General features: G+C 40.1%; 3 protein-coding genes across 3 annotated transcripts; all 3 read left to right on the plus strand.

Moving 5' to 3' along the window:
• Positions 1-6,467: 6,467 nt before the first annotated feature.
• Positions 6,468-13,540, plus strand: LOC142950001 (polyunsaturated fatty acid lipoxygenase ALOX15B-like). Its single transcript, XM_076091905.1, has 14 exons — positions 6,468-6,620; positions 6,978-7,182; positions 7,333-7,414; positions 7,758-7,880; positions 7,980-8,083; positions 8,452-8,618; positions 8,789-8,932; positions 10,261-10,464; positions 10,647-10,733; positions 10,979-11,148; positions 11,619-11,740; positions 12,212-12,312; positions 12,998-13,168; positions 13,361-13,540. Exons 1-14 carry the CDS (start codon positions 6,468-6,470, stop codon positions 13,538-13,540), a joined length of 2,013 nt encoding a protein of 670 aa, XP_075948020.1.
• Positions 13,541-14,273: 733 nt separating this feature from the next.
• Positions 14,274-17,459, plus strand: ccdc86 (coiled-coil domain containing 86). The gene is made up of 4 exons (XM_076091295.1): positions 14,274-14,907; positions 15,628-15,757; positions 15,851-15,925; positions 16,474-17,459. The coding sequence occupies exons 1-4, from the start codon at positions 14,363-14,365 to the stop codon at positions 16,624-16,626; spliced, it is 903 nt and encodes a 300-aa protein (XP_075947410.1). The 5' UTR covers positions 14,274-14,362; the 3' UTR covers positions 16,627-17,459.
• Positions 17,460-19,868: 2,409 nt separating this feature from the next.
• Positions 19,869-25,378, plus strand: LOC142950002 (zona pellucida sperm-binding protein 2-like). Its single transcript, XM_076091907.1, has 21 exons — positions 19,869-19,888; positions 19,971-20,047; positions 20,133-20,228; positions 20,317-20,441; positions 20,934-21,077; positions 21,152-21,226; positions 21,327-21,491; positions 21,567-21,663; positions 21,748-21,965; positions 22,045-22,201; positions 22,281-22,489; positions 22,588-22,705; positions 22,866-23,065; positions 23,129-23,243; positions 23,328-23,497; positions 23,568-23,659; positions 23,741-23,871; positions 23,969-24,158; positions 24,295-24,436; positions 24,534-24,663; positions 24,742-25,378. Exons 1-21 carry the CDS (start codon positions 19,869-19,871, stop codon positions 24,810-24,812), a joined length of 2,742 nt encoding a protein of 913 aa, XP_075948022.1. The 3' UTR covers positions 24,813-25,378.
• Positions 25,379-26,009: the final 631 nt, after the last annotated feature.

Raw genomic sequence — 26,009 nt, forward strand, 5'->3', positions numbered from 1 at the left:
ATGTTGCTGCATTATCTTTATGTTTAAATCATGAACATGAATCTATAAGAGCTTTCTGTGTAAAGGTTTCTGTTCCAGACTGTGAGGAACAACAACACAGTTGAACATCAGCTGCTTCATATTCCTCTAGATCTGGAGCTTTCTGTGTGACAGGAGGACGTTAAGATGAACCACCTTTCATCTGACCCTCTACATACACACAAGACTTGGAGGCATTGTACTGCTGTCTGTCTGTCTCTCTCTCTGTCTGTCTTTCTTGTCTGTCTCTGGACTGCATATTGGTGTTCAGTTGTTTCGATATGTTTAACCCAGTTCCTCTGTCCTTATCCAGTCAAGTTGAAATGTTTGCATGTGAATAGTCATTCACAAGGCACAGTTACTGTGTAATGCTGTATTTCTTCCCTCGACAAGTTGGAATTTCTTTCAGTTTTAACAGTTACAATGCAATGTTTTGAAAAAATAAAACACATCGGAACATTAAAATTTATTGTTTAATTTCTTTCCTTCTGTACAATTTTCTTGAAACAATACATTAAATCTCAAAATCAAATAGTATAATTAATTGAATTAAAAGTAAAGACATTACTTAAATAAACTAATGGTCTTAAGTAGCAATAAATAATGTTATATTAGTGATTTGTTTATATATGCGTATGTATGTTGAACTTAAAATAGTTATTTCATTAAACTTAGACTAAAGAAAAAATAATTCAAGTGAATTCATGATTTTTAGTAAAGATTACTAATGTGGACTTAAATTTGTCTACTGCATTCATTAAGCTTCTATGTTAACACAACTTGATCTGTTTAGTTCCTCCATTTGTAAAAACTTAAATGGTTTGAGGCAACGGGTTTCCACGCGATTTTCTAGTAAAGTCAACTAGTTCGGGCTAACAGTGTATCTATATATATGAACATAACCCATACAACAACAGTGTCCATGGAATTAAGGTGATAGTGCAGAATGGAGGTAGTAGTGCAGTTTGACTGTTAATTGTTCATGAGAGTGACTGCCAGTGGAAATAAGCTGTTCCTGTGTCTGGTGGTTTTGGCGTAAAGAGCCCTGTAGCGCCTACCAGAGGAGAGGAGTTGGAACAGGTCGTGTCCAGGGTGTGATGGGTCTGCAGTGATCTTTCCAGCCCGTTTCCGGACTCTGGAGGTGTACAAGTCCAGGATGGAGGGCAGGCTGGAACCAATGATTCTCTCTGCAGACCTGACAATCCGTTGTAGTCTGTTTCTATCCTGTTTGGTGGCCGATCCAAACCACACAGTGATAGAAGAACAGAGAACAGACTGGATGATGGTGGAGTAAAACAGGATCAGCAGTTCCTGAGGCAGGTTGAACTTCCTGAGCTGGCGCAGGAAGTATAACCTCTGCTGGGTCTTTTTCCTGATGGTGTCGATGTTGGGGGCCCACTTCAGGTCCTGGGAGATTGTGGATCCCAGAAACTTGAAGGTCTCCACCACAGACACAGTGCTGTTGAGTATGGTGAGGGAAGGGTAGTGTTGGGGGGCTCCTCCTGAAGTCCACTGTCATCTCCACAGTTTTGAGCTTGTTTAGCTCCAGGTTGTTCTGTCCACACCAGAGGACCAGCTGTTCAACCTCCCGTCTGTACGCAGACTCATCACCGTCCCTGATGAGGCCGATGACCGCTGTGTCGTCTGCGAACTTCAGGAGTTTAACAGTTGGGTCCTCCGAGGTGCAGTCGTTGGTGTAGAGGGAGAAGAGCAGTGGGGAGAGCACACATCCCTGAGGGGTGCCAGTGCTGATAGTCCGGGTGCTGGATGTGATTTTTCTCAGCACATACAGTACAATTTTAGTAACCTTAAGATTGCATTAAAGTGTGTTATGAATAACTGATTAAAAGTATTAAACTGTGGTCTCATCATCTTACCTTATCTTAAGTGTTTCAACAACAGAGGTGAGTGACCTGAACACAAACATTACAAATTATATTATTGCACAATAAAGCAACAATTCATTCAATACATCATCATTTTGACAAAGGTTGTACCACAATGACCACATTGTGTTGAGGAAACCAAACAGACAAATTGAGTGCATAAGTTTGTCTTTACAGGGCTGGCCTCCATTTGTTCAAGCTGAGAGGCAGCTACAACACACACATTCATTAATATAGGTCCCAAAAAAATTATTCAACCCTTCAAGTTTGTGCCTTATGTCTTTTACCAGTACATTATACAAATTGTGCTACACAATAGTGCTAAGAAATAGAAAGAAAATATGACCCCTCACCAAATCTAACCAAGGATGACATGTTCAGTTGCATGTCATCATTCCACCGCTGGCTGTCGGGGTGCTGTCCTGCAAATGATGTGGGCTTCGTAGATAATTGCCAGACTTTCTGGGGATGACCTGGTTTGATTAACGGCAGCATTCATCCCACTTTGGATAGCGCGATGCTCATATCTAGAAATCTGACCGAGTTTATTCGTGGACTTAACTCAGAGTGGAGATCAGGAAGCAGAGTTGCTCCCTTACACGCTTCTCTGCACTCTCATTAGAGCAGTAACCCAAAGACCCATAGAGACCATGTGTCTTCCCCACAGCCACTTAAATGAGATAAATCAGAAGTAAATAGAAGAGGAGTTACACACAATAGCCTAATAAAAATGAACACGACCACCGCAACAGTGCAACAAAATAGGAAATTAAATGTGGACACTTAAATATCAGATCTATTAGTGAATGATTTAATATCAGATAATCATATTTATTATTTAGTCTTAAGAAAACCTGGCTGTGTAATGAAGAATGTATCAGCCTAAATGAATCAACTCCTCCAAGTCATATTGAGACTCACATTCCTCGAGGCACAGGCCAAGGAGGTGGAGTAGCAGCCTTCTTTGACTCAAGCCTATTCTATTTGTTATAGTGTACCAGGCCCCAGGTCTTTATTCTGAAATTTCTGAATCTGAATTACTAAGAATCTTTATCAAGTTTAGTCCTTAAAACAGTCTGGCGAGAGTCTTAAAATGTATCGGAAGACCCTTCGTAATATCAGAGCAGTCTACTACTCATCAATAATATTGATCTCCTCAGCACTGTAGCTGACAGAGAGTCAGAGCATTTTTGAGGGACTTTCTACATAACATTAGTTTATTTGAAGATTTTCAGTCAGGATTAAGAGTGCATCATAGCACAGCGATAGCACTGGTGAAAAATACTAATGGCCTTCTAATTGCAAAAAACTTGTCTCTGTACTTGTCTTGTTAGAACCTCAGTGCTGCATTTGACATCATTGACCATCATATCCTATTACAGAGACTGGAACATTTAATTAGCATTAAAGGAGCCACACTCAATTGGTTTAAGTCCCAATTGTCAGATCAATCCCATTTTGTAAATGATGAATCATCGATGCACGCCAAAGTTAGTCGCAAAGTCCCACAAGATGCTGTGCTTGGACCAATTCTATTCACCTTATATATGCATCCTTTAAGCAAGATTATCAGTAAACACGAAACAAACTTTCATTGTTATGCAGATGATACCCAATTATATCTATCGATCAAGCCAGACGAAACCAACCAGTTGGCTAAACTTCAAGCATGTCTTAGGGAAATAAAAACCTGGATGACCTGCAACTTCCTCATGTTTAACTCAGACAAAACTGAAGTCATGGGGCCTCGCCCTGAACATATTTTATTTCATTGTCCACAAACCACCAGCTGTCTGTTAGAGAAATGAGGACAGTGTACAACTAAAAAGTGGATTGAAGTTATTAGAGTATCAATTTCAGGGGCAGAGTAAAAATTTGTGACTCAGCCCAAACCTAGGGGGTTAAAAGGTTGAAATATTTTTTTTCCCATTTGCCACAGCTATATGCACGATTCTTCAAGCCATTTGAGATGCTAGAATGGCTGTACATCATTTAGAAAAACGTGATAGTAACATTCATTCTGTAGCTTTCCTGTAGCTGTCACCTATAAAATGATGCTCCCATACACCTAAACTCTCAATTACGTTTCGAGGGAACCATATTTTTATCCGGACAGAAAGGGCGCAGTTTTAAACCATTTTAAACACGTGGTTAACGAACATAATAAATCTAAAAACACTACACAATTTCTTAGTAAGGTTTAGTTAAAAAAAACATCATGGGTTGACTTAAAAGGATTACGAAATTGAAACAAAACAATAAGGAAACAAAAGTACTTTGTACACCCGTAACACAAACAGCAGTCTCCTGTGTGAAAGGCTTGTGTTTTGAGACAGATTTATGATAAGTCAAAAGCATGCGTAATCCACAACAAAACAATTTTCCTTTCAAAAGTAATTCACAATGTATTGTTTTGTTGTATGGGAACATTATCTTTAGGGGACAGCCTGCCTGTAGAGCCTACATCTTATTTTGCATATAATTGTACCCCAACTGTCATTTTCCTTCTGGATGAAAATGTTCACTTTGACCATCAAAAAAAGGCAAAAACTGTGACTATTTTAGAATTTACATAACAGCGAAGGAATTTGGTGTAAACAGCATTAGTAATCTTGAAACTTATTTTTGTTATTCTATGCTGGAGTAGAGTTCACAGAACGAATATTTGGCAAATGTGCTACAGTTGGATCTAAATCTATTCTGGACTGTTGTCATTTCAAATAAAGGATCCCCAATAATGCCAAGTAAATGTGGTCTTCAATAATGGATTTCTTTAGGGAATAGCATAGTCGGATAAACAACAGGAGCATATATTATTATTTTACGGTACTTTATTTGATCTACTGCTGGTCACTCTGTTCTCCTTTCCTCCTCTTTTCTTCTAAATGTCTCTTACTCTCAAATACTCACAAAGTTTAAGGTATTTAAAAAATCTAAACGATTCGGGACTTTTGAGAAAACAGTTGGGGCTGGAGCTCTGTATTTACGTAAAGAAATCTGTGCTTGGAGGATTTGCCTGTGAAGTGAACAGGGAACAAGGTCAGATCATCAAGAATAGATGTGGAAAATGAAAAAATACTTTTGGAACTGTCAATAAACATTTAAAGAAAACCTGATATATTACATTTTGTCATAGTGACGACAGCCAGAGCAGATGAGGAGATAACAGATTTCATGAAGGAAGACTAGTTAGAAACTATATACTAGCCTTCCTTATCATCTTCCTTTGACTCTGGAATGTCATCCGCATATCAGAGACCATGGGGCCACCCCACATGGACCAAAAGGAAATAAATAGAAAATAGAGTAGGTCCTTGATTCTGTGCCGACATGTGTGTATTAGTTTATTTCCCCATTCTTCCTTTAGTGGGTGTTAAGTTAACTTTGACTTAATTAACAAGGATCCTGTTTATCTTTTAAGCTTAAACAAAGTGTCCAACATCATTAATAAACTTGTCAGTGCTTTAGTGAGTTCTACTCTGGAGGCTATATTGTGTCCTCACCTTTTCTAGATAATATTTATCCCTTGAGACGCCATGTTGAGGAATCTGTGATGCACCCTCTGATTCAGGAGCCTCTCCCATCCCCTCAGGTTGATTACGAGCCTCTCTCAGGGAGAAACCCATTCCTCGGCTGTGCATGGTTGACCTGTCACCACGTTTCAGGGACTCCTCCAGTCAGACATCCTGGACTAGCTCCCAAATGTCATGTAAAATACTGAAAAATATCAGGTTTTAGTCTAGTAAAAGATGCAAGTTGGAAATCGAAGTATACCAGTAGACCAAATATCCATTTAACATGGATTTGACATGTAATGACTTAGGATGCATTACTTTTACCCTTTATATGTGAAACATCTGCAATCCAACTGCTTAACGTCCTACTCATCCATGTCAGGTGGTTTGTACATAAGGTATCTTATTTATGCATATCCTTATTTTCTCAAAATACACACAAAAACACATATATACAGAATGAAGTCTAACCCTTAAAGTATTTTGCGAGTTTACTTAATGCAGTTACCAACTTAACCAATAACCATCATGTGAATACATAAGCCTCTGGTCATTATTATATAAACAGGAACATTATGACTATGCATAATTATAACAGGGATTTTCCTCACAGGTGGAAAACCTTGATTGTCTTGAATGATAATAGTGCTTCCTTATTTGCTTCATTTCCCTGTTGTTTTGTAGGTCTAACTTGATATATGTCCAACATTCCATCAGCATTCAGCTGGCTACTACTCCCTGAATGCACTCCCACAAAACTGTATAAAAAGGGGACTCAGTGGTGAGCAGTTCAAAAAGGAACTTCTCATTAACAGGTAAGAAGAGAGATGCTTTTTCGGTTCACATAGACTGGATTGTAATAAATAAGGTAGAAAAGAATAATTTAATATCAGTTATTATAACAGCATTTGCCAATAGCCTTTTCATTGTGATACCGGTATTTTAAAGTGTTTACTCTCAGGTCTACATGATAGTTAACCTGAACAGTGCTGAGAATGGTTATTATTTTTCTCTCCCCACCAGGTTTCTTCTGCTTTCCAGTGTGAAAATGGTGAATTATATAGTGACCATATACACTGGCAACCTCGCCTCTGCCAGCACTTTTAACAGTGTCTGCATTAAGCTGGTGGGCACGGAAGGGGAGAGCAAACGCACCTGGCTGATAGGCTTCAAAGGACCTTTATCCTTCATCAGTGGAGCAGTAAGTCTGAAATATTGCTCTAAATGTATAACATACTGTCTCAACTTTACGAGATTATGGCACATTAAATATCAATCTAGAGAAGCTGATGTAAAGTCTGGTCAACTCAGACTCATATGTGCAGCAACAGGATATGTGCTGCTCTGTAACTCTTTAACTTACGGCCACAAAGGTGACCAAAGCAACAAAACAAATCCCCATGAATACATATTTTATGCAGTGACATCATTTTGCTTAAGTTTTTATTTTGTCCACCCTTCCACATTCAGTAGTTTATGATAAGTATTTGGATGTTACAGCTCAGTTCTTAGTTATCAAATACATTTTTATCTCTTGTATGAATGTTTTCAACTCCAGGTGTCCAGTTTTACCGTGTCCTGCCCCGACTCCATTGGAAAGCTGATCCTAATAGAGATAGATAAACCGTGTCTCCTACTGTTCCTTGAAAAGTCTTGGTTCCCTGCCAAGGTGGAAGTGAGATCCCCTGAGGGTGACACCTACAACTTTCCCATCTACCGCTGGATCTCTGACAATGAGGTGCACCGCTTCAGAGAGGGAACAGGTTTGTGTGAATTAGACTTGTCAGACATCCTGTACGCTGTTCACTGACCACAGAAGACAAAAGAAGGAAATGCTGATCTATAAGGAGGCTGGAGTAACCAACTCGCTGTATTTATCAACAATTTTAAACCTTGTTATTTCTTTCTTCAAGCTCTGAGAATCTTTGACGACCACCATGATCTTGGCAAGTACAGTCGGGTGCTGGAGCTGAAGCAGCGAGGGGAAGACTATGGGTGAGCAATCAGAGCTTATACATTATTTGACTTTATGCAACCCAAAACTAACATTCATCTACGCCCTTTTGCGAGAAAATATTAATTATAAATTAACCACAAGATGACATTGCGACACCTGCCATGGTTTATTTAAATATTTGATATTATATCATGTTGCAAAGTCCCTGCGATAGTCTAGCGATCTGTCTGGGTGTACTCTGCCTTCGGATTATGATAAGCGGTTTGAATAATGGATGGATGGATGTTGCAAAATTACAATATAGCATACGTGTCAAGTATATTATGCTTGCATACTCTAAATCTACTGTTCCTTATCAATCTGCTCCTCTCTCTTTTCCAGCTGGGATGACTATAGAGAGGGAGTACCCCACTGCATGAATGCAAAAGACCCTCTTTCTCTGCCTAGTGAGGTCCAGTTCTCCTTCACCAAGACCACAGAGTTTCACTTCACTGCACTCACTGGGTGATGTCCTCAAATTCTGTCAGATCTATGTAACTATGTACCTACCTATTAAATCAGTCCGGCATCATCATAAAGTTACACTATGCTTTTATTTTCTAGGCTGGCTGAGCTGAAACTGAAGGGACTTACTGATGCCAAGGAGAACTGGCCGAATATTGATGCTATCAAGAAGGTGTTCTGGTTCAAACGGACTAAGATATCAGGTACTATCATGGTAGTTTAATGAAATACTTGATACTGTATGCATGATAGTATATTAAATTGTACTCATTCAGATATTAAACTGTATTCCATGATGCTAAACTTATCATATATATATTATAATTATTATCACTTATAGCTCAGTAAACAGGGGAAAAAATCTCACAGAAAGAAATGTGTAACAATATTTAATTGAATACAATCAAGACTTTGATAAATAACTATAAACAACCATGTCTGTGAGTGCAGTCTGTGCAACACATTGTTTGCAATTTTCCTGTTTCATATACAGTGTAGAGTGAAGCTGATAACTGTAATATATTTTCTAGCACAAAGTTTATAACTCAATGAAGTTTAACTTTTTTCCCAGAATATGTCCAGAAACATTGGGAGGAGGACGCTTTCTTTGGCTACCAGTTTCTAAACGGTGTCAACCCCATGTTGATCCAACGTTGTTCAGTCCTGCCCACGAACTTTCCTGTCAGTGATGACATGGTCTTCCTCGGTGATCAGTGTAGCTTGGAAGGTGAAATGGAGGTAAATGTCTTGACTTTGATTGATCTTAGACTCATATTTTGCTCCATGACATGTTCAATTTGGAAAAGCATGTTGCATTAACATTCACTTACGTTCGCTTAGTATAATTAATATTCACACTGTATGCATGTGAGTTAAATAATTTCTCATCCTCACTAAATGAAATACAGAAAGGAAACATATTCCTGTGTGACTTCAAGCATTTGGATGGGCTGAAACCAAACATCATCAACGGGAAGAGGCAGTACTTGATGGCTCCCCTCGTCCTGCTTCACAAAACATCTGGTGATGAGCTGGTGCCAATTGCTATTCAGGTGAGATTAACACTCAAATATACGGATGCCCTGGGAAGCAAGTGGGAAAATAATTCTGGTGATCCATTTTCTAAGTGTGATCTTTGTTTTCTCTCCTGTATTTACGACATAAGAAAATGTGAAAACAATATTTGGCAAATATATTCTTTCTGTTCCCTATTTTTTTTCCATCCCTGAAAGTTATAAGTTCTTCATTCACTCTAAACCAGGTGTTCCTTTTGGCTCACTTCTGATTGTTAAAACCCCAATTAATAAATGAGAAAAAAACCAAATAGTGACAAAGAAAAATGAAAAAAACTTAACTAGGCTGTAAATGATGCCTCTCTCAGCTGTAAAGACCAGAATAAATATTCTTCTTACCCTCACCTTTCACTGGCTGCCATTATGAATCCAAATTCCATGAATTCAGGGTTCATCACCACACACTTTGAAGCTTTTACTGTTGTCTCCCACATCACTTTTTGATTTCAAAACCGATCCATTTTGTTTCACTGAACGTTAGCTGCATAACAGAGGCTAAACCCATTTGTCTACTTGATGATGTTTCGTGATTGGTGGTTTGTGGTGATATTCAAATGTAAAGCTTTATTAATACTCGCCCTTGGTGTGAACTCCGAGCATGAAAGGAGGCGTTTATACGCTGCATTATTCTCCGAAACACCAGAAGGCGTACAAACAAAATTAACTGTAAGTAATCAAAAAGACAACGAGTGTAACCCATAGATATGCCCATAGACTGTAGGTGTATCTGGCAAAAAGCCATAAATCAACCTTCACAATGACGAGGAGGGATTGTAATTATCTGTAAAGTCATATCTCATATTAATGGACTACTTTATTACCTTTGTACAAGCCCTGTAAAAAAATCCCAAAACATGTAAATAGTGTTTTTAATCAGTGAACTATTTGTGACAGTCATGTGATCACGTGTGCCTTGCGCCGGCTTCACTACGGCGAGTATGAACTAAGCTTAATTAGACATTGAAATTAGAGTTTGCTTGAATTACTACTATTCATGTGACTCTTTGAGCACATTTAGAACTAGCTTTGTAAATTACCAATTTTTTTTCACCTGTCATAAACACACAGTTTGAGAGGGTGGAGTACAACCGAACCAAACACTGACATTTTGGTGACAAAATGTTACACTTAACTTTCATGAACTGAAAACACCGTGAAAGAGTTAAAAGTGAAAACAGGGAAAACTCCCAGACCAGAGGTTGCCGCCTGGATTAAAGCAATGAATTTTCTCATTTCTTCCTATTGACCACTACTGGTAATGTATTGAATGGATTGAATTAACCACACCTCCCTTCCTTCTCCTGCAGCTGAAGCAGACGCCAGCAGATGATAATCCCATCTTCTTTCCTACTGACTCTGAGTACGACTGGTTGACGGCCAAGATTTTTGTGAGAAGTGCAGATTTCAACGACCATCAACTCAATGCTCACCTGCTGCGCAGTCATTTGCTGGCTGAAGTTTTTGCAGTGTCACTGCTGCGCAACGTGCCCATGGTGCATCCGCTGTACAAGGTAACTGAAAGGGAGAATACGGAATTTTTACTGGAGTTGTAATTTTTTTCAAGTTGCTGTTTTTTGTGTCTTCCAAAGTGGATGAATCATAATGTTTTAGTGTGTATATATTTGTTTAAGTATTCCACACTGCTAAATGGTATAGAAGCATCACGTTCACAGAGGTTTTGTCTTTCCCTCAGCTCCTTGTACCTCACACGCGCTACACTCTACAGATCAACAAGTTAGCTCGAGGTCTTCTAATATCTGATGATGGATTTTTCATAAAGGTATGAAATGAACAACATGCTCAGTGGGGACACAGTGTATGAAGCTGAGCAAATGTAATGTTTTAGACTGTATCCAGGCATACATTACCAAGATCTTCTCTTACGTCAGATCTGTGTTGTAATAAACTCATATTCGAGTACGGACAACTGAAGCTCATCAAGTTTATTCTGTTGTTCATCAAAGTGAAGTTTGACTGAAACATTTTTCTCCACACCAATCATGTACACATTTGATTTTCTCCTAGTTTGCAGCTTCTGGAGGAGAGGGTAAGAGGACACTCCTGAAGAGATCACTGTCCTCAGTGACCTACCGCTCCCTCTGCATACCAGACGACATTGTTGACCGTGGGCTGGAGGATGTACCGAACTTCTACTACAGGGATGATGGAATCAAGCTTTGGAGTATCATCCACAAGTATTATAGGCAGTTTGCATTCTGTTGCACATTATTGCAAAATCATGTATGTTTTAGTGACATGTAGCTGTCATGCTAATGTGTCAATGAGTCCAATTTAGAGGTGCTTATAGGTATATATTTGAACTATGAAGCAAGCCAGGCTAACTGTTACCAGTTGTAGACCTATACTTAACACACACATATGAGAGTGATATTAATCTTCTCATCTCACTCTCAATAAGACAATTGGCAAGTTTTGTAAAATGTTTTGTAAAATGTAAAAAAAACTATTTATTTATAATTGTGTGATCTACTGTGTTGAATAAGCTATTGCATCAAATTCTTAAAAAGAACAGAGCTGATCATTCTAAAGAGATGGCCTTAAATTGTCTTACAAAATAATGTCTTACTACTGCAGTGTGTATTTAAAAAAAATGGCTAATTCAACTGGGAATGTGTTTAACAGAACTTATCCACATTTGTCAAAGGTTTGTGAAGGGAGTGCTGAGCTTCTACTACAAGAATGACACTGAGGTCCAGAAAGACTCTGAACTACAGAAGTGGATTTCGGACATTTTTGAACATGGATTCCTTTCCCAAACCGGCACAGGTGGGCTTTAAGGGGATATTTTAGGGGGGTGTTGTTCCTTATCGGAAGCAAAGGTCAAAGGACAGAGGGTGTCATATGCTCTACAGATTGCAAAGACCCTTGGGGCAAATTTGTGATATTGGGCTGTATAGTCTCTCAACATGGAGAAAGCTGTGCTTCCGCGATGATGCCGTGTGTCAGGACGGCGTTATCAGCGGTCCCGCCCTATGAGCACAGTGTAGATCAGCAACCTTGAGCTAACCAGTGGGGCACACACTGAGACTCACATGCACTAAAATGCCTGTTGGGCCGGCCCGGCTACGTAAACAAAACACAGAGAAGCTTGGATTACAAGAGAGGGAGAGCGACTTCATTCTCTAGTAGCCATGACCCCACTATAGCATTAGATTGCAAATGGTTGCTTACTGATATATTTAGTCTCTGAATCCCGAGAACCTTTTGGTAACGCAGTTTATTCCCTCTAATTCTCAGGGATTCCACAGAGCTTCACCACTGTGGCTGAGATGGTGAAGTTTGTCACCATGGTGATCTTCACTTGCTCAGGACAGCACTCGGCTGTGAACGCTGGACAGGTGAGGCCTTTTTATAAAATCATAATGTTGCTATTTTTGTGGAATAGGTTTATCAGGTTGTCTGTTAGTCTTAAGTCCTTAACATAAACAAGAGTCTCTAAGCCATGCCAGCAGGTCTGTGAGGCTGCACTTTGGCACGGTGATGCTTTGAGCTAAATGCCACGAATGCTATGATACTCACAATGGCAACGCTATCATGCTGACTTTTAGCAGGTATAGTGTTTATAAGATCACAATCTACGTTTACATGCAAGCATTTGCAAAATTAGCACAAAACAAAAAGTGCAGCTTAGGCTGATGGGAATGTCAATAGATTTTAAGGTATTTGGCTACAAAGTATTGGACATATACAAATTTTGATCTGATGATAGCACCCAATGAAAAGTCATAGGATCACTAAAGTTATCACCCTGAGCTCAACATGAATGTTTAAACTAAATGAAATGGCAATCCAGCAGAAAGTTGAATGTCCACCTCATGGTGGCTCTAGGGAGAAACTTTGGAACACCAAAGCCATCCTCTGGGGACCATGAATGTCTGCAAAGGTTTTGTTCCAATCCATATTGCATGCATCCAATAGTTATTGGAATATTTCAGTGTGGACCAACGTAGTCAACTTTCCAACTACTGACATGATGTGGCTTCTCAAAGTATTAATCATCTGTCAATCATTCATTCGTCGCAGTTTGACTACGGTGGCTGGATGCCCAACACTCCCACCACCCTGGAAATTCCTCCACCAACCAAAAAGGGGACAACAAACGAGGCCACAATGCTGCAGGCGTTGCCTAACATGGGCATTGCAGCAAACGGAATGGCTGCCATGTGGCTACTTAGCAGGCCATCCTATGACTCCGTAAGTGTACAAAACCTCATGAAAATAAAATAGCAAATCACATTTATGTTTGAGGTATTAAAACAAAAATACCCTCTTCGAGCCATGGAAAAATCCTGGTAACTTCCTACAAACTGTTCATTCTTTTACTAATAGTTTATGTTTGATAAACATTTAAAAAAAAGTTTTTAAATATATCATTGATGTCATCAGGTCCCTCTTGGCCACTACCCAGAGCAGCATTTTAGTGAGGAGACTCCCTGCGACCTGATCAGGGATTTTCAAGGAGAGCTTCAAATCTTAAGTGAGGCCATCACAAACAGAAACAAGGATCTGGACGTCCCATACACATACCTGGATCCAAAGGAGGTAGAAAATAGTGTGTCCCTTTGAATATCATAAGGTGTGATCTCCACAGCTGTTGGCCAAATACAGCATCATATTAACAGAAGTGAGAAAGGGAAGAACTGCATGTTTTAACTAATAACTACTATAGGTGAAAGAAACTACTGCATGTGATCATCGTTAATTAATATACAGAGCATCTTATTTTAAAAACTTTCTGTGGGAAAAATATTATTTAGCATTATGACTAACATTTTAGAAATAAACTGTGCAAAACAAGGAATTATCAGACAGAGCAATGTATGCTTAACGATGTAGAAGAAAGGAGGTTTCTGTCATCATAGAAAGAGATAATGCTTCAATAGTCCTGGAGTTGTTTCTGTCTGTTGTTATGCTTGTTTTTTTCTTCTCTATAAAAACAGAGAGAAACTGCACTTTCATCTCTGAGGTGTGTTCCCCCATGCCGCATAATAAAGAATTGATTCATAACATTGATATTGGGTGTTTTTCCTCTCAAAAAAAAAGAAAAATACATAACAAAAATATGTACTGTGAAATGTTTAAAAAAAAATAAACTATTTGGATTTGTGTTCATCAATTCTTCCATTTATTTCTAGTATGGGTTTGTAGGCAATTTGTTGAGAGATTTTCATCAACAGTCTATGGGTTCAACAAAGAAATGAGGCAGAGTACTAGAATAGGAAGTTTGCAGTTCACACTCCAGACCAGTAGGGGGAGATAATGCGCTGCTACGTTGTTTACCATCCGCCTTAGAAGCGGAAGTAAAGCAAGTATACAACGCTGGCGGTGGTCACACGTGGGTACGCAAGTTTATCAGAGTAATTTGGTGTAGCCAACTTAATTAGAAACATGTCAAAGAGGCAGACAGCCATGCTAGAAGTAACTACCGGTTCTGAAGTGGGACACGAGGAGAAGGAGGTCCAGGATCCCCCGCCAGAGACCAGACGGACCCGCAGCGGCCGCAAAGTGCGCACTCCAGCCGCACTTCTGGACTCAGAAGCCCCAGTGAGGACCCCCAGCCGGAGGACCAGGAGGTCCGTCCTCCAGGAGCTGGCGACGGTAGAAAAGGAAAACACGGAGGTAGCAGGGCAGAAACTCGAGAGTCTGGCCGAAGAGAAGCTCGCCATGTCAGTCGAACCGGAGTCCGGTGACGTTACCTCGTCAGAGCAAGCGGAGCCGCACGCACAGGCTGCAGCAGATACAGACGGAGGCCACGTTAACGGGAACGAAGACATTCTTCTGCCCGGGCCTGCACCGGCAGAAACGGCACCCACGAGTTCTGCGGCCGCTCCAAAGAAGAAGCCTCGTCTGGGTTTAAGTGCGAAACAAAGTCCGGTCATTCCGCTGGGAAAACCCAAATCCGGCAGAGTGTGGAAGGACCGCAACAAGCTGAGGTGAGGATAGCGTTAGTCTTACTGTGGAAGTAACTGAGTAACGTTACATTTAATTAAGTAGCTTACTGTCATTTAAGTCAAGTTTTTGTTTTGATTTCATGCAACAATATACTTCTACTCATCTACATTTCAGAGGGAAATATTGTACTTTTTACTCCACTATTTATATTTAAGAGCTTTAGTTACTAATTCTTTTTTATATAAAACATCGCTTTAGAAACTAAGATGCTATATATCTCCATAGAGTTAAAGGGGGAAGCTGCAGAAAGTAATACATCTGTAATATTGGTTTTGAAATATAAATGAGGGTCGAGTATCACACCTCAGTTCTGAAAGCATTGTGTTCTTAGCAGCACATCTCAAATCTGTCACTTGTTGGATTTTTTAAAAATCGATTAGGTATTATATCACTGAATCATAATTGTGTGATTTAATTTAGGTTAAGTTATCGTATAGCAGTTTGTGTTAAAGTATCATGTAAGACGGATGAAGGTCGGCTTATTCCACTGAATGAAAATGAATTGCGGATTGTAGAAAAAAGTATTAATACACAAGAGGGAGGATGTGTTTCTACCAAAAGTCTACCAGCATTCGTCACTAAACTGACTCAGCTTTTAGGGCCACAGCAGTCCCTGGCCTCATGTTGCCGTACATGCAAATTATTCCAGCCAACAATCTTGTATCATCTATAAACCTGCTATATCTGATTTTGTCTTTCAGGTTCTCTGCAATGTTGAGAGACAAACCATTGTGCTCTTCTTGGGAAAAGAAGATGGAGGCCAAACGGGACAAGGACCTGGTGAAACGGTATACTTTGCAGCTTAAAGGGGATAAAGCCAAACAGAGAGAGGTAGGCAGAAGCTGTGTGATGATTTAACCGTTGTAATGTTTTAAGTGTTTGCACCTTTTTTCACATTATATTCTATGTTCCCTGGCTTTATAGGACAAGAGGAAAAGGAGAGAGGACAACTTGAAACGTCGTGCAGAGAACGAACGCAAATCAGAGATTGTGCAAGTGGTATGTCAACTGTTGTTCACACTAAAAGTTCTGGAAGACTTCACCCAATATATGATGACAACCTAATGCCCGGGCCACAATATTTCAGAATAAAAGCCTCGTGATAACAATGAAGGGATTCTGTCCACAGAAAGACGCTAGATGGCTTTTATTTTGAAACAGGAAGTTTTAAGTAAAAAAATAAATGTTCAACAGAGATAGTCAAAATATGTGTCAACTGGCCAGCCAGCCAGCGTTTCTCAGATTGGAGTGAGACGAGGCGAAAATGTGATGTCGTGATCTTCGCAATAGAACATCTTTGACGTGTTGAGTCTTGGCCAATCAGCGTTAAGATGTCTACAGCGTCTTCATTTCCCTCCGTTACAGTTTAAGTTACGTTATGTTCCGTTACCGTTCAGACTTGAACCCGACAGGGTTTCGGGCTTGTCACCTTTTTCACCTCTCATGAGTTTGCAGGTATGATAATTGATTGGCAACATAAGCCCACACAATCTTTGTATTGGAGATTTGACCGTTGTTTATATTCTACTGTCTCTTTTGTATCACAGATCACGAACACGGCAAAGATCAAGAGGATGAAGAAGAAACAACTCAGGAAAATTGAGAAGAGAGACACGCTGGCTCTGCTGCAGAAGTCACAGAAGCAGCGCGTAAAAGTCAAAGCGCAAAAAAGTCAGAAGGTTGAACAAGATATGACCTAAAGATTGTGAGATAATAAAAATGCAACTCTTCAGAACTTGGCCTACATGTTTTATATGTGGATGTCTGAAATACAGCAAGCACATCTGTATGGGAGTTAAACATTTTGCACAATAGGTGAGATTGCTGTTGGTCGCCACTCTAAAGATTCAACCTTTTCTGTTGTCTTTTTTTTTTTTGGCATACATATCCGATCATTGATTTGCCTATTCTGTTAACGTCTCTCAAAAGCCTGTAAAACATCACATATGACCAATTTTGTTTTACTTGTAGGATTTTATATTTAATAAAATTGAAATTCTTATTGTAAATCAAATTGTCACACTACTTGATGGCCGGGAAATACAAGTTAAAAAAACAGTGAAGGTATGACGAGTTTAAAGTATGTATACCATTAGAACAACAATACCAGAAATATGTACTTTTCAATTGTTGAGGTGTTCTTGAGTATTGTGTCATTTAAAGTTATTGTGAGGAACTTAACTGGTTATGACCTACATAAGTATCTGAGACCGTCAGCGAGAAGATTTTCTATAATGTTATTAGTTAGAGGAGCAGAGCATCACCTCGCTGCTACACCGGTCCCTGAGGGGAGCCAACACCGACACCATACAGCGGAGACTCGGGCCATAGTACTGGGCGCACGGGAGAACCAGGACTGAGTGGGGCCGACTGTCAGACCCTGCTGCAGTAAAATGAGAGGTTTTCTAAAGGGACTCTTGTGCTTGGAAACACGACCGCTTTTGTCCAGAGGGACTGCCAAAATCAACAAAATGTTTTCCTTGTATAACTTTAAATGCACTTAATAAATTACATGGAAGCTTTAGAGTGACAACCTATGTCTTCAGTCTTCAATTATTTACTGGTTATTACTAGAAAAAGTACATCTGCTGAGCTTAATTGTGTGATACGTATCCAGAATATAGAAAAAAGGGATCGTGTGGTGAGTTTGTTTTGACAACTTGTTTCCAAAGTCAATTCATTTTATTGTTTTAAATTTTATAAAATGGGTGAATTTTGAGCTGAAACAATTAATTGATTTATCAATTGAAAGAAAATGTTTTAATTGCTTCCAAATATGACAAATATTCACAGGTATCAGCCTCTCAAATGTGAGGTTCTGACCCTTTCTTTTATATGATAGTGAACTTGAGTTTTTGACTTAAAGTCAGACAAAACAAGCATTTAGAAAGTGTCAACTTGGGCTTTGGAAAATAATAATGGCAATTTTTAACGATTTTGTTGACACTTCGCAGACAAAACAATAATTATGATCTATTAATCAACAGCCAATGATATGTTTTGTCTCATTATTATGGCTTCACCTGAGATGTATAGTGTGAGGGAGGTGACACTGCGCCTATTGTCAGACACTGTTTATTTTTCATCAGGTTAAGCAAGAGGCTGTTACAGGACAGATGGCACTGCTGTTCACCATATTTACAGTGCAGACGCTGGGCAGTAACACATGTTTATTGTTTAGGCTCTGTTCTCCACGATATTGGATTTCAAAGTAAACTATGGGATTAAAATAAGACCATGTAAACAAAGGACTAAGTAACACAATCTACCTTCTATAAATGACAAATGTCTTGAAAACAATTCAGCCCCATTATATCATATTCATGTAGGATTATTGCAGGGCTGATGTGTTAGACTGCATTTGTTTTAGCTGACCAAATAAACTGGATGTATGATACTTAATAACATTACTGAGTCAGTCCCCTGACATTATGACTGGAATACTTTTTTATACATTACATTTCAGTGTGTCACATATATGTTTTTTAATGTTTTTTATCGTGAACACCATACCTCACTAGAAAAAATAAATAAAAAAATCCATTATGCTGTAATTGCTATTGTGGCAACTGAATTCTATTTAGTAACTGTATTCTACTGGACTTCTTGAAGCTGGTCTTACTGTTTACTGGCCTAGTGCCATGTATAAACATACCTCTTTATTGTGCATTCAATACTAAGCTATTCAAATAATACACAGGTTCATATATTCATGTTTTTATTTTAAACATGTGCAAGGTACAGTGAGTAGCCGTGCCACCGCCATTTATAAACATACCTTGTCAGCTGATACCAATGCCAACATCAACATTGTCTGTCAATTGCATGATAATCATGCACACAAGCTATTCAAATTGTTTTCATTTTAAACATAAATGTGGAAATGAGTGATGGCCTATTAGTGCCACTGTCATGCATAAACATATCTGTTATCTTGCATACAATACTGAACTATTAAAATAATGGACACATTCATGTTTGGGAAAAAAATTTAAATAAACAAATTGTCTAATCAACCAAAAAGTTCGCTGACCCCCTAGAAGGCACTTAATCATGTTTTTAATTTAGTATGTTTCATTTGAATCTGGCCCTAAATCCCTAATTCATCTTTGCTCTGCACATTTTAATTTGGGGTTGTCACAATAAACTTCTTTTGGCAGGTAAATTAATATATTCGATAGTTCAGGTTCAATGAGGAAATTTACATGTTTGTCTCAAGTTTCTCATCGTCTTGATCCCCATATTAGTAAGTGTCCTGAAATATGGGAAACATATCCTTTAAAGCATATTATTGTATAATTCTGTGAGTGGACCGCGCTTGCGCAGACTTATCGACCCAGAAGCACCAGGTGAAAAGATGAGCTTGGGTTTTACTGTCGGTAATACATGTTATTGCCCCATCTTGAACACACTGGGAGGAGGTTTGTGACTATAAACAAACCTAAATCAAGTGTTTGCATGCAATAAAAATTATAAGTCTCTCAGCTGCAAAGGAAAAACATGTTTTGTGTCTTAAATTTATTTCTAAATTTATGGTTTTCAGGAAAGATACTCGGCCTCTTTTGACACTGGATCTCTCGAATAATTAAAATTATATATTTTTGATGCCAAACTCAAATGTATATATGTTTGTAATCAGTGAACAATGGATAATTTTTTATCACACTACCGATTATTGTGTATGCATATATTAAGATTTTCCAGTCTTCATAAAACATCAAGCTGTCTCACTTCATGTGAGCTGGGTGGAGAATCACCAATTGGTCTCACCTGTGTATTGTAATTTGCTGATGTATAAAACAGCTGGTGCTGGAGCAGTAAGGTAGTCAGTCACTTCTCTTCTGAGTTGGTTTGTTGTCTGGTGTGCTGGGCGTGCAGTGCCAAGCGCTGACAGTGATTTGATTCCTCTAGTTCTTTTGTTAGGATGCGCTCAGACTGCAACATGTGGAGGCTTGGGAACATGTAGGTTAATTTTGATTCTTTGTTTCAAAGACTGCTAGCTGCACACTTAATGTATCTAAACTATGTGTTTTACTTGTTCAAGTTTGTTATGGAACTTGATGGCTGCAGTAATCCTCTTGGGTCAAGCAAGGCCAAATATGAAACTCAATTCTCAGTCACGTAAGCCTGAATTCAAACTAAATTACTTTACCACTGTTATTGTTAAAGAACGTTTACTCTTCCTCACAAGCCTTTTCTTTAACAGGCAGTGGTTTACGGTCAGACTGTGTGGGTAATCTAATGAGGCTTTCATTGGACAAGGCCCTAGCAGTGGGGAACGAGCTTGAGGTTGAAGCCGTCGGTGAGTATAAAATCTGCTAATGAACATGATTGGTGCATCACTAGGTGAGTAAAGTCCTGTCATGGTTGTCTGTCTTCCCCCCCCCCAGATGGCACCCAGCACATTGTGTTAACACCCAGATTGGCTGCTCAGTGTGGATACAGCATGGAGTCTGACCCGTGGGGTAACACCAGAATCTACTCGTCTCTGCTGGGCTGCTACGTGGACAACAAAGTGCGTTTAAGCTCAATTTATTAGATGACATTTATTATAATTCGCCAGTGAGAAAAACATCATGGTGTAGTTCACATATCCCTTAAATTCTCGAGACTAATTTTTGAGGCACACAGTAGTTCCTATTTTGTAGTTGCTTTTCTGAAAAACTTTGAATAGAACCTCCCGTGTTTAACTGCAATTGTCAGTATTTTCTCTCCTTCCCTCTACATGCATTTTATAGGACACAAAGTGTTCGTAATGTGGTGTAAAAATCTCAAGGCTGCATTTATCTGCCCATTATCTCTCTTAAATTAATGTTTGGTCTGTGAATTTTTTAAATGAAGCTTTATAATATCTCAACACTAGGCAATTTAACAATGCCAAAATGGACAAAGGTGGCTGGAAATATTTGACTCTTTTCATTAATTACTTAAATAACAAATTGCGTGATTTCAGCTCTTGACTCCACTAATGCCAAAATTCTTCTCATTTCATGCATTGCATTTGTAGGACGATCAGACCTTTAATGTTGGCTTAAGGCTCCGAATGTACGGCCACACTCAATCAGACGTGGTTACCCATGATGTGATGCAGACTTGCAGCTACACTCGGTGGGCGTCAAGAGAGATTCTCTGTGACAGGAACTACATGGAAGTAGGTCACTTTACATTAATGGGTCAACCAACCAGTGTCATAACAAACTATTAAACCACCATTTCTTGTTTTAGGTGTCAAACCACATTACTACTCCTGAAGCAAAGAGACAGGCTCAAGATGTTAAAGATATCGACGCCATTCCTGATGTATGTGTTACAAATCCACTGTTGGGGTGGACTTGCTGTTCAACCTGCAACATTTGTTATTGCAAACGGGGGAAATTACTCATTCTTCCCTTCCCTATAGGCCTCTGGGGCAGCGCATGGTATCTGGAAGTTGACATTCTACACCCCAGAACCAGTGTCCATGGTGCTTAGTGAGGCTGAACAAGCCGGCTATGGTGCCATGGTGACCTCGACCCGTCTGGTTATGCGATCCCCGTACAATACAGCAGAGACTTATTCGGAGGAGGTAAGTAACACTCATCGCAGTGTTTTGCATTTTACGTGACATTAAAAGCATGATGTTAAACCTGACATCTTTTAGGTGGGTGGAGTCCCCATTGAAGTTTTCAGGGTGAGCGCCTACTATCAGGCACCGCATGGTCTGAATGTGGTGAACCTGGCAGCTGCTTGTCCCACAGGTAAGTCTCGAGCAATCAGTGGCTGGACACAGTTAACATTTAGTTGTCACACAGTTGCGTCAACAGTTGCTTTATCATTTACAGGTGGCGTCCTCTTCATCAACAATGTAATCTCTTGGCACGTACCTCGCCGTGTGACACAGCTGTTGGATGGCAACTTTGAAGTCCTAGAAATGCACATGGGCATCAACGGGAAGAGGCTTGATGGAGCTCAGATGGCCGCACGGGGTTACACACTGTCCACCACACGCCATCACATCGTCATTGAGATCCCAGTGGGCTCGCCTGATGGTCACTTCAAGGTTGGGAAGTCTTCTACATTAGAAATGCAAGAGTCACTAGTCTTTGCATGTTTTATTAAAATGTCATGAATAATTGCAGAGCCATGCCCCAGATTACCAGTACCACATCACCTACATTGTGGAGCCCATGCTTGAGGTACTGTGGAGGACCACTGACACCCAAGATGATACCAGATACAAGGTTTTGTTCCCCATTACCACCCCTCTTATGCCTCAACCTCCCCACTTCCACGAAAGTAAGTCACATTCTCCAGTAGACAACAGAATCTCAGGCTCGAGAAGAAGGCTACAAACCTGTCTCTTTCTGTTCCTCAGATACTGTTCCAGAGGCCCGGGTGTTCAGCATTATCTTGAGCACCTTTCTTCATGATGTGGTGCTGAGGAACATCACCTTCTCCACCGGGGTTCTCACTGTTGAGGAGAGCAATGCCAGAGGCTTCACCGTCCAGGAGCACAACCACTCCAATGGAACCAAGAGCTTCTCTCTTTCAGTACCCTTCGATTCGGCTGTAGTCCTGAAACATGTATGTGAAATTATAAATGCAAAAAGCCACTCCGTGCCAGCTTATTTGCTCTGCATGCCAGTGTTTCAAAGACCTAACTGAGCCGTTTCTATCTGCAGAATCCTGACCGCTTGGTTACAACCTACTTCCTCCCTCTGATCTTTGGGTTTATCACCCTGCCTGAAGAAACTCAATTTGCGCACCCAGTCGAGTTGCAGGCATCTCATCAGGATGTTGGTGAGCTCTCATGCTTTTGCTTTTCACGGTATCTAGTTAATTGCTTTGACCCAACGGGGAATAGGAGAATGTTTCAACTAATATTGTGTGTCTTCCCTTAACACCAAAGGGAGAGAAAGTTGCTCACTCAAATGGTTAATAAATGTTTCTCTGCTTTTAGAGCTACCCACCATCACTGGCACCTGTGACCAGAATCAGTTTTACATCGGTGTAAAATACGGAAATCAAGGCCACAATTTCAAGGCCATGCTTGGCCCTCGAGTGCTGACAGCTGAGATGGCTGAGGAATACAATTTCCAAGGAAACGGCACACACTTTACCCTCATCCTGCCATACACTGCCAAGGACACAGCGTTCGAGGTATGTCGAACAATAAAATCTCATAAATTTGCTGCACTGGATAACTTACCTTTTGTCTTACAGCTGATAACCTCGGATTCAGTCAGAACCCGAGTTGACTTGCTTCTGTTGGATCCCATCAACAACTGGGTGCTTTCTGATCTCTACCTGTCCTGCACCTTCCTCTTTACAACAACCAGTAAGGCATAAAAAAAAAATGCAGTATTTCTGCTGATTGGGATTGTAGGATATTTTTTTTCAACCTTACCACCTCTATCCTCAGTGTGCTACCCCAATGGAACCATGACCGCTATGGCTGTGAAGGTGGAATCTGTGCCCAATCTCAGCCCAAGTAGGCTGACCCTAAAGGACCAGTCCTGCAAACCGGCGTTCAGTGACGATCGCTCTGCATATTTCTCTTTCAGTGTCGATTCCTGTGGAACCACTAGAACAGTAAGTGTTGGTTCACCTTAAATCTACAAATTATTTTCTTAAACATTCTAATGCCTCACTTTTATTTTAGTTCTTTGACCACTACATGCTGTATGAAAATGAGATTGGACTGTATTACAACAAAAGAGTAGCCTCCACATCGCCAGTCGATCCTGAGTACAGGTAAAGGGACTCGTCCAATCTTTTATCCGGACATACCGTCTAGTGAGAGGTCAACACCTACAGTGTATTTTTCTCCTATAGACAGACCGTTTCCTGCTACTACGTGGTCAATGAGACTCGGACTGTCGCATTCAGCTCTAAACCAAGACGCTATGAACCCACAGCAGAGATCGGCTCAGGGCAGCTGATGGTGCAAATGAGGCTAGCCCAAGGTAAGGTTGACTTCATTAAACGCCTATCTTGTTTTTGCAAGACTGTACACCGTCTGGCCGGTCCATGCCTTTTACTAATGTGACTCTACTCTTCCAGATTCATCATACAATCTCTTCTACCAAGCAGAAGATTATCCAGTTGTGAAATATCTGAGGCAGCCTCTGTATTTTGAGGTGGAGCTGATTGAGTCTACTGACCCAAATTTGGAGCTCATTGTGGAGAAGTGTTGGGCTACACTTTATGACAACCGGACGTCTCTGCCTCTCTGGGATATCATTGTGGACGGGTAAATGGCAGCATAAAACTTTGTGCACCTTCAGCTTTTCTCTTTATTGAAAGCAATTTGTGACAATCCCTAAAACATAATCCAAATGTCATGGGTTTAACAAAAAGCATTCAGAAGCTTGTTTTATTCCCTCCAGTTGTGAGAATCCTGATGATAGCCATGTGACCATTTTCCATCCTGTTGTGAGCGACGCAAGGGTTTTAGTCCCATCCCACATCAAACGCTTCTCTATAAAGATGTTCACCTTCACTAAAGATGAGGCGGTTCTGAAAGATGAGGTAAAGTGGGACTGTTGTAACCAAATGAAGTGTGTATTGGCCACATTGCATGGTACAGCAGCATGTAGCCCTGTGTAATAAACCCTTCTGTCTGCAGATCTATATCCACTGTGATGCAGCGATTTGTGACAAAAACAGCCAATTCGATGGTTTGTGCAGAGGCCAGTGTGTGCAACCTACACCCCAGATTTACTCCAGACCGCAAGAGATGAAAGGAGTAAGACGGGGTAAGTGTAATCTGGAGAAAAATTTTGTCGACTAAATCTACGTGCAGTTGGTGATCTATACTCTTCTTGTCTTTCTAGGGCAAAGAGGAACAGACTCTACTCAGCAAAGGCAAATCTCCTCTGGGCCTATTGTGTTAACATCTGAATAAACAAATTGTCTTTAAACTTTTGTGCAGTCTTTTCTTTGCTCAATATGTATCAAAGCTTTGGGAAGTCCTCTTTTGTCTTAACCCTGCATTATAAGTCAGTCAAGACGGCAATCCTTCTTTTAGGAGAGTGCTGTTTCTTTTATTTATTTTTTTTATTTTTTGGGCCACAAGCTTTAGGTTACTAAAGGGGCTGTCAAATTTTTAAAACTATAAAGCAGCAAATGTCTAGGTAAAGATAGTTAAGTAAAGTCTAACAAAGCACTCTATTGCTGCGAATGCCCTGCGTCCCTTGGGGCAAGTCACGAAGACCTTCAGTTTTTCGTAGCAAATGCTAACGATCAGGCCGTAGTTCCTCCTGTCGCTACTCCTACGAAAAGTACATCCAAGCAGAATTGTCGTCTCCCCGCCACCATCGCTCATGCTTTCGCTTCCACTGATGTTAGCACCACGGCTAAAAGAGCAAGACCCCTTCCGTACGCCGATCTTCAGGAAGAAGATCCGGTCCTGGCTGCTCTCTCAAACATCCAGTCATCCCTTAGCGAGATTGCTGTCTCCAGGTTCCGGAAAAGCCTTTCCGACTGCTCTCCCAAACTTTGATCCCAGGGTAATTTACTGCAACAGCTGCAAATCTCCGGCTTCTGCAATTTATCCTCCGCTAAGGAATCAAATTATTGCAGGTAACCATGTTAATTTAATAAAAATTCTGCTATGTTCAACAGATATGTCTGACAGACTTGACTGTAGCGAGGTCTTGAAAGAAAGTGATCCCAGACTGTCAATGAATCTGACGATGGCGGTTTAACGAGGCATTTGGAGTAGTCACGAAGTTCACCCAGATCGTAGGTTCGAACTGGACACTTTCGCCATCATTTCAGGCCTGGCAATGTCTTACGGCGGCACTCTTCTATGAGTACCGCAAAAAGGCGACTCTGTACATTCAAAGAATGGACTAGTCTGTTGCCGAAATTTAGGATTTGTTGTCATCGTGTCTAAATTGAATTAAAAATGTATTCAAGGAGGAATCTATATCTATGGGTGCAAAGACTCAATTCATACCAGATTTTATACAAAAGCTGAAAATAAGAAGCAAAATGCAGATATTTCCATACAGTTACCAGATGTCAACTCAATGGAACACCTATGGGAAATGTTTGACCATGTTTAACAACGTTCTCCACCTTAACCATCATCGCACCA

The sequence above is a fragment of the Anarhichas minor genome, unplaced genomic scaffold, assembly GCF_050575085.1.
Source record: "Anarhichas minor isolate MPS153535 unplaced genomic scaffold, ASM5057508v1 ptg000014l, whole genome shotgun sequence".
Lineage (NCBI taxonomy): Eukaryota > Metazoa > Chordata > Actinopteri > Perciformes > Anarhichadidae > Anarhichas > Anarhichas minor.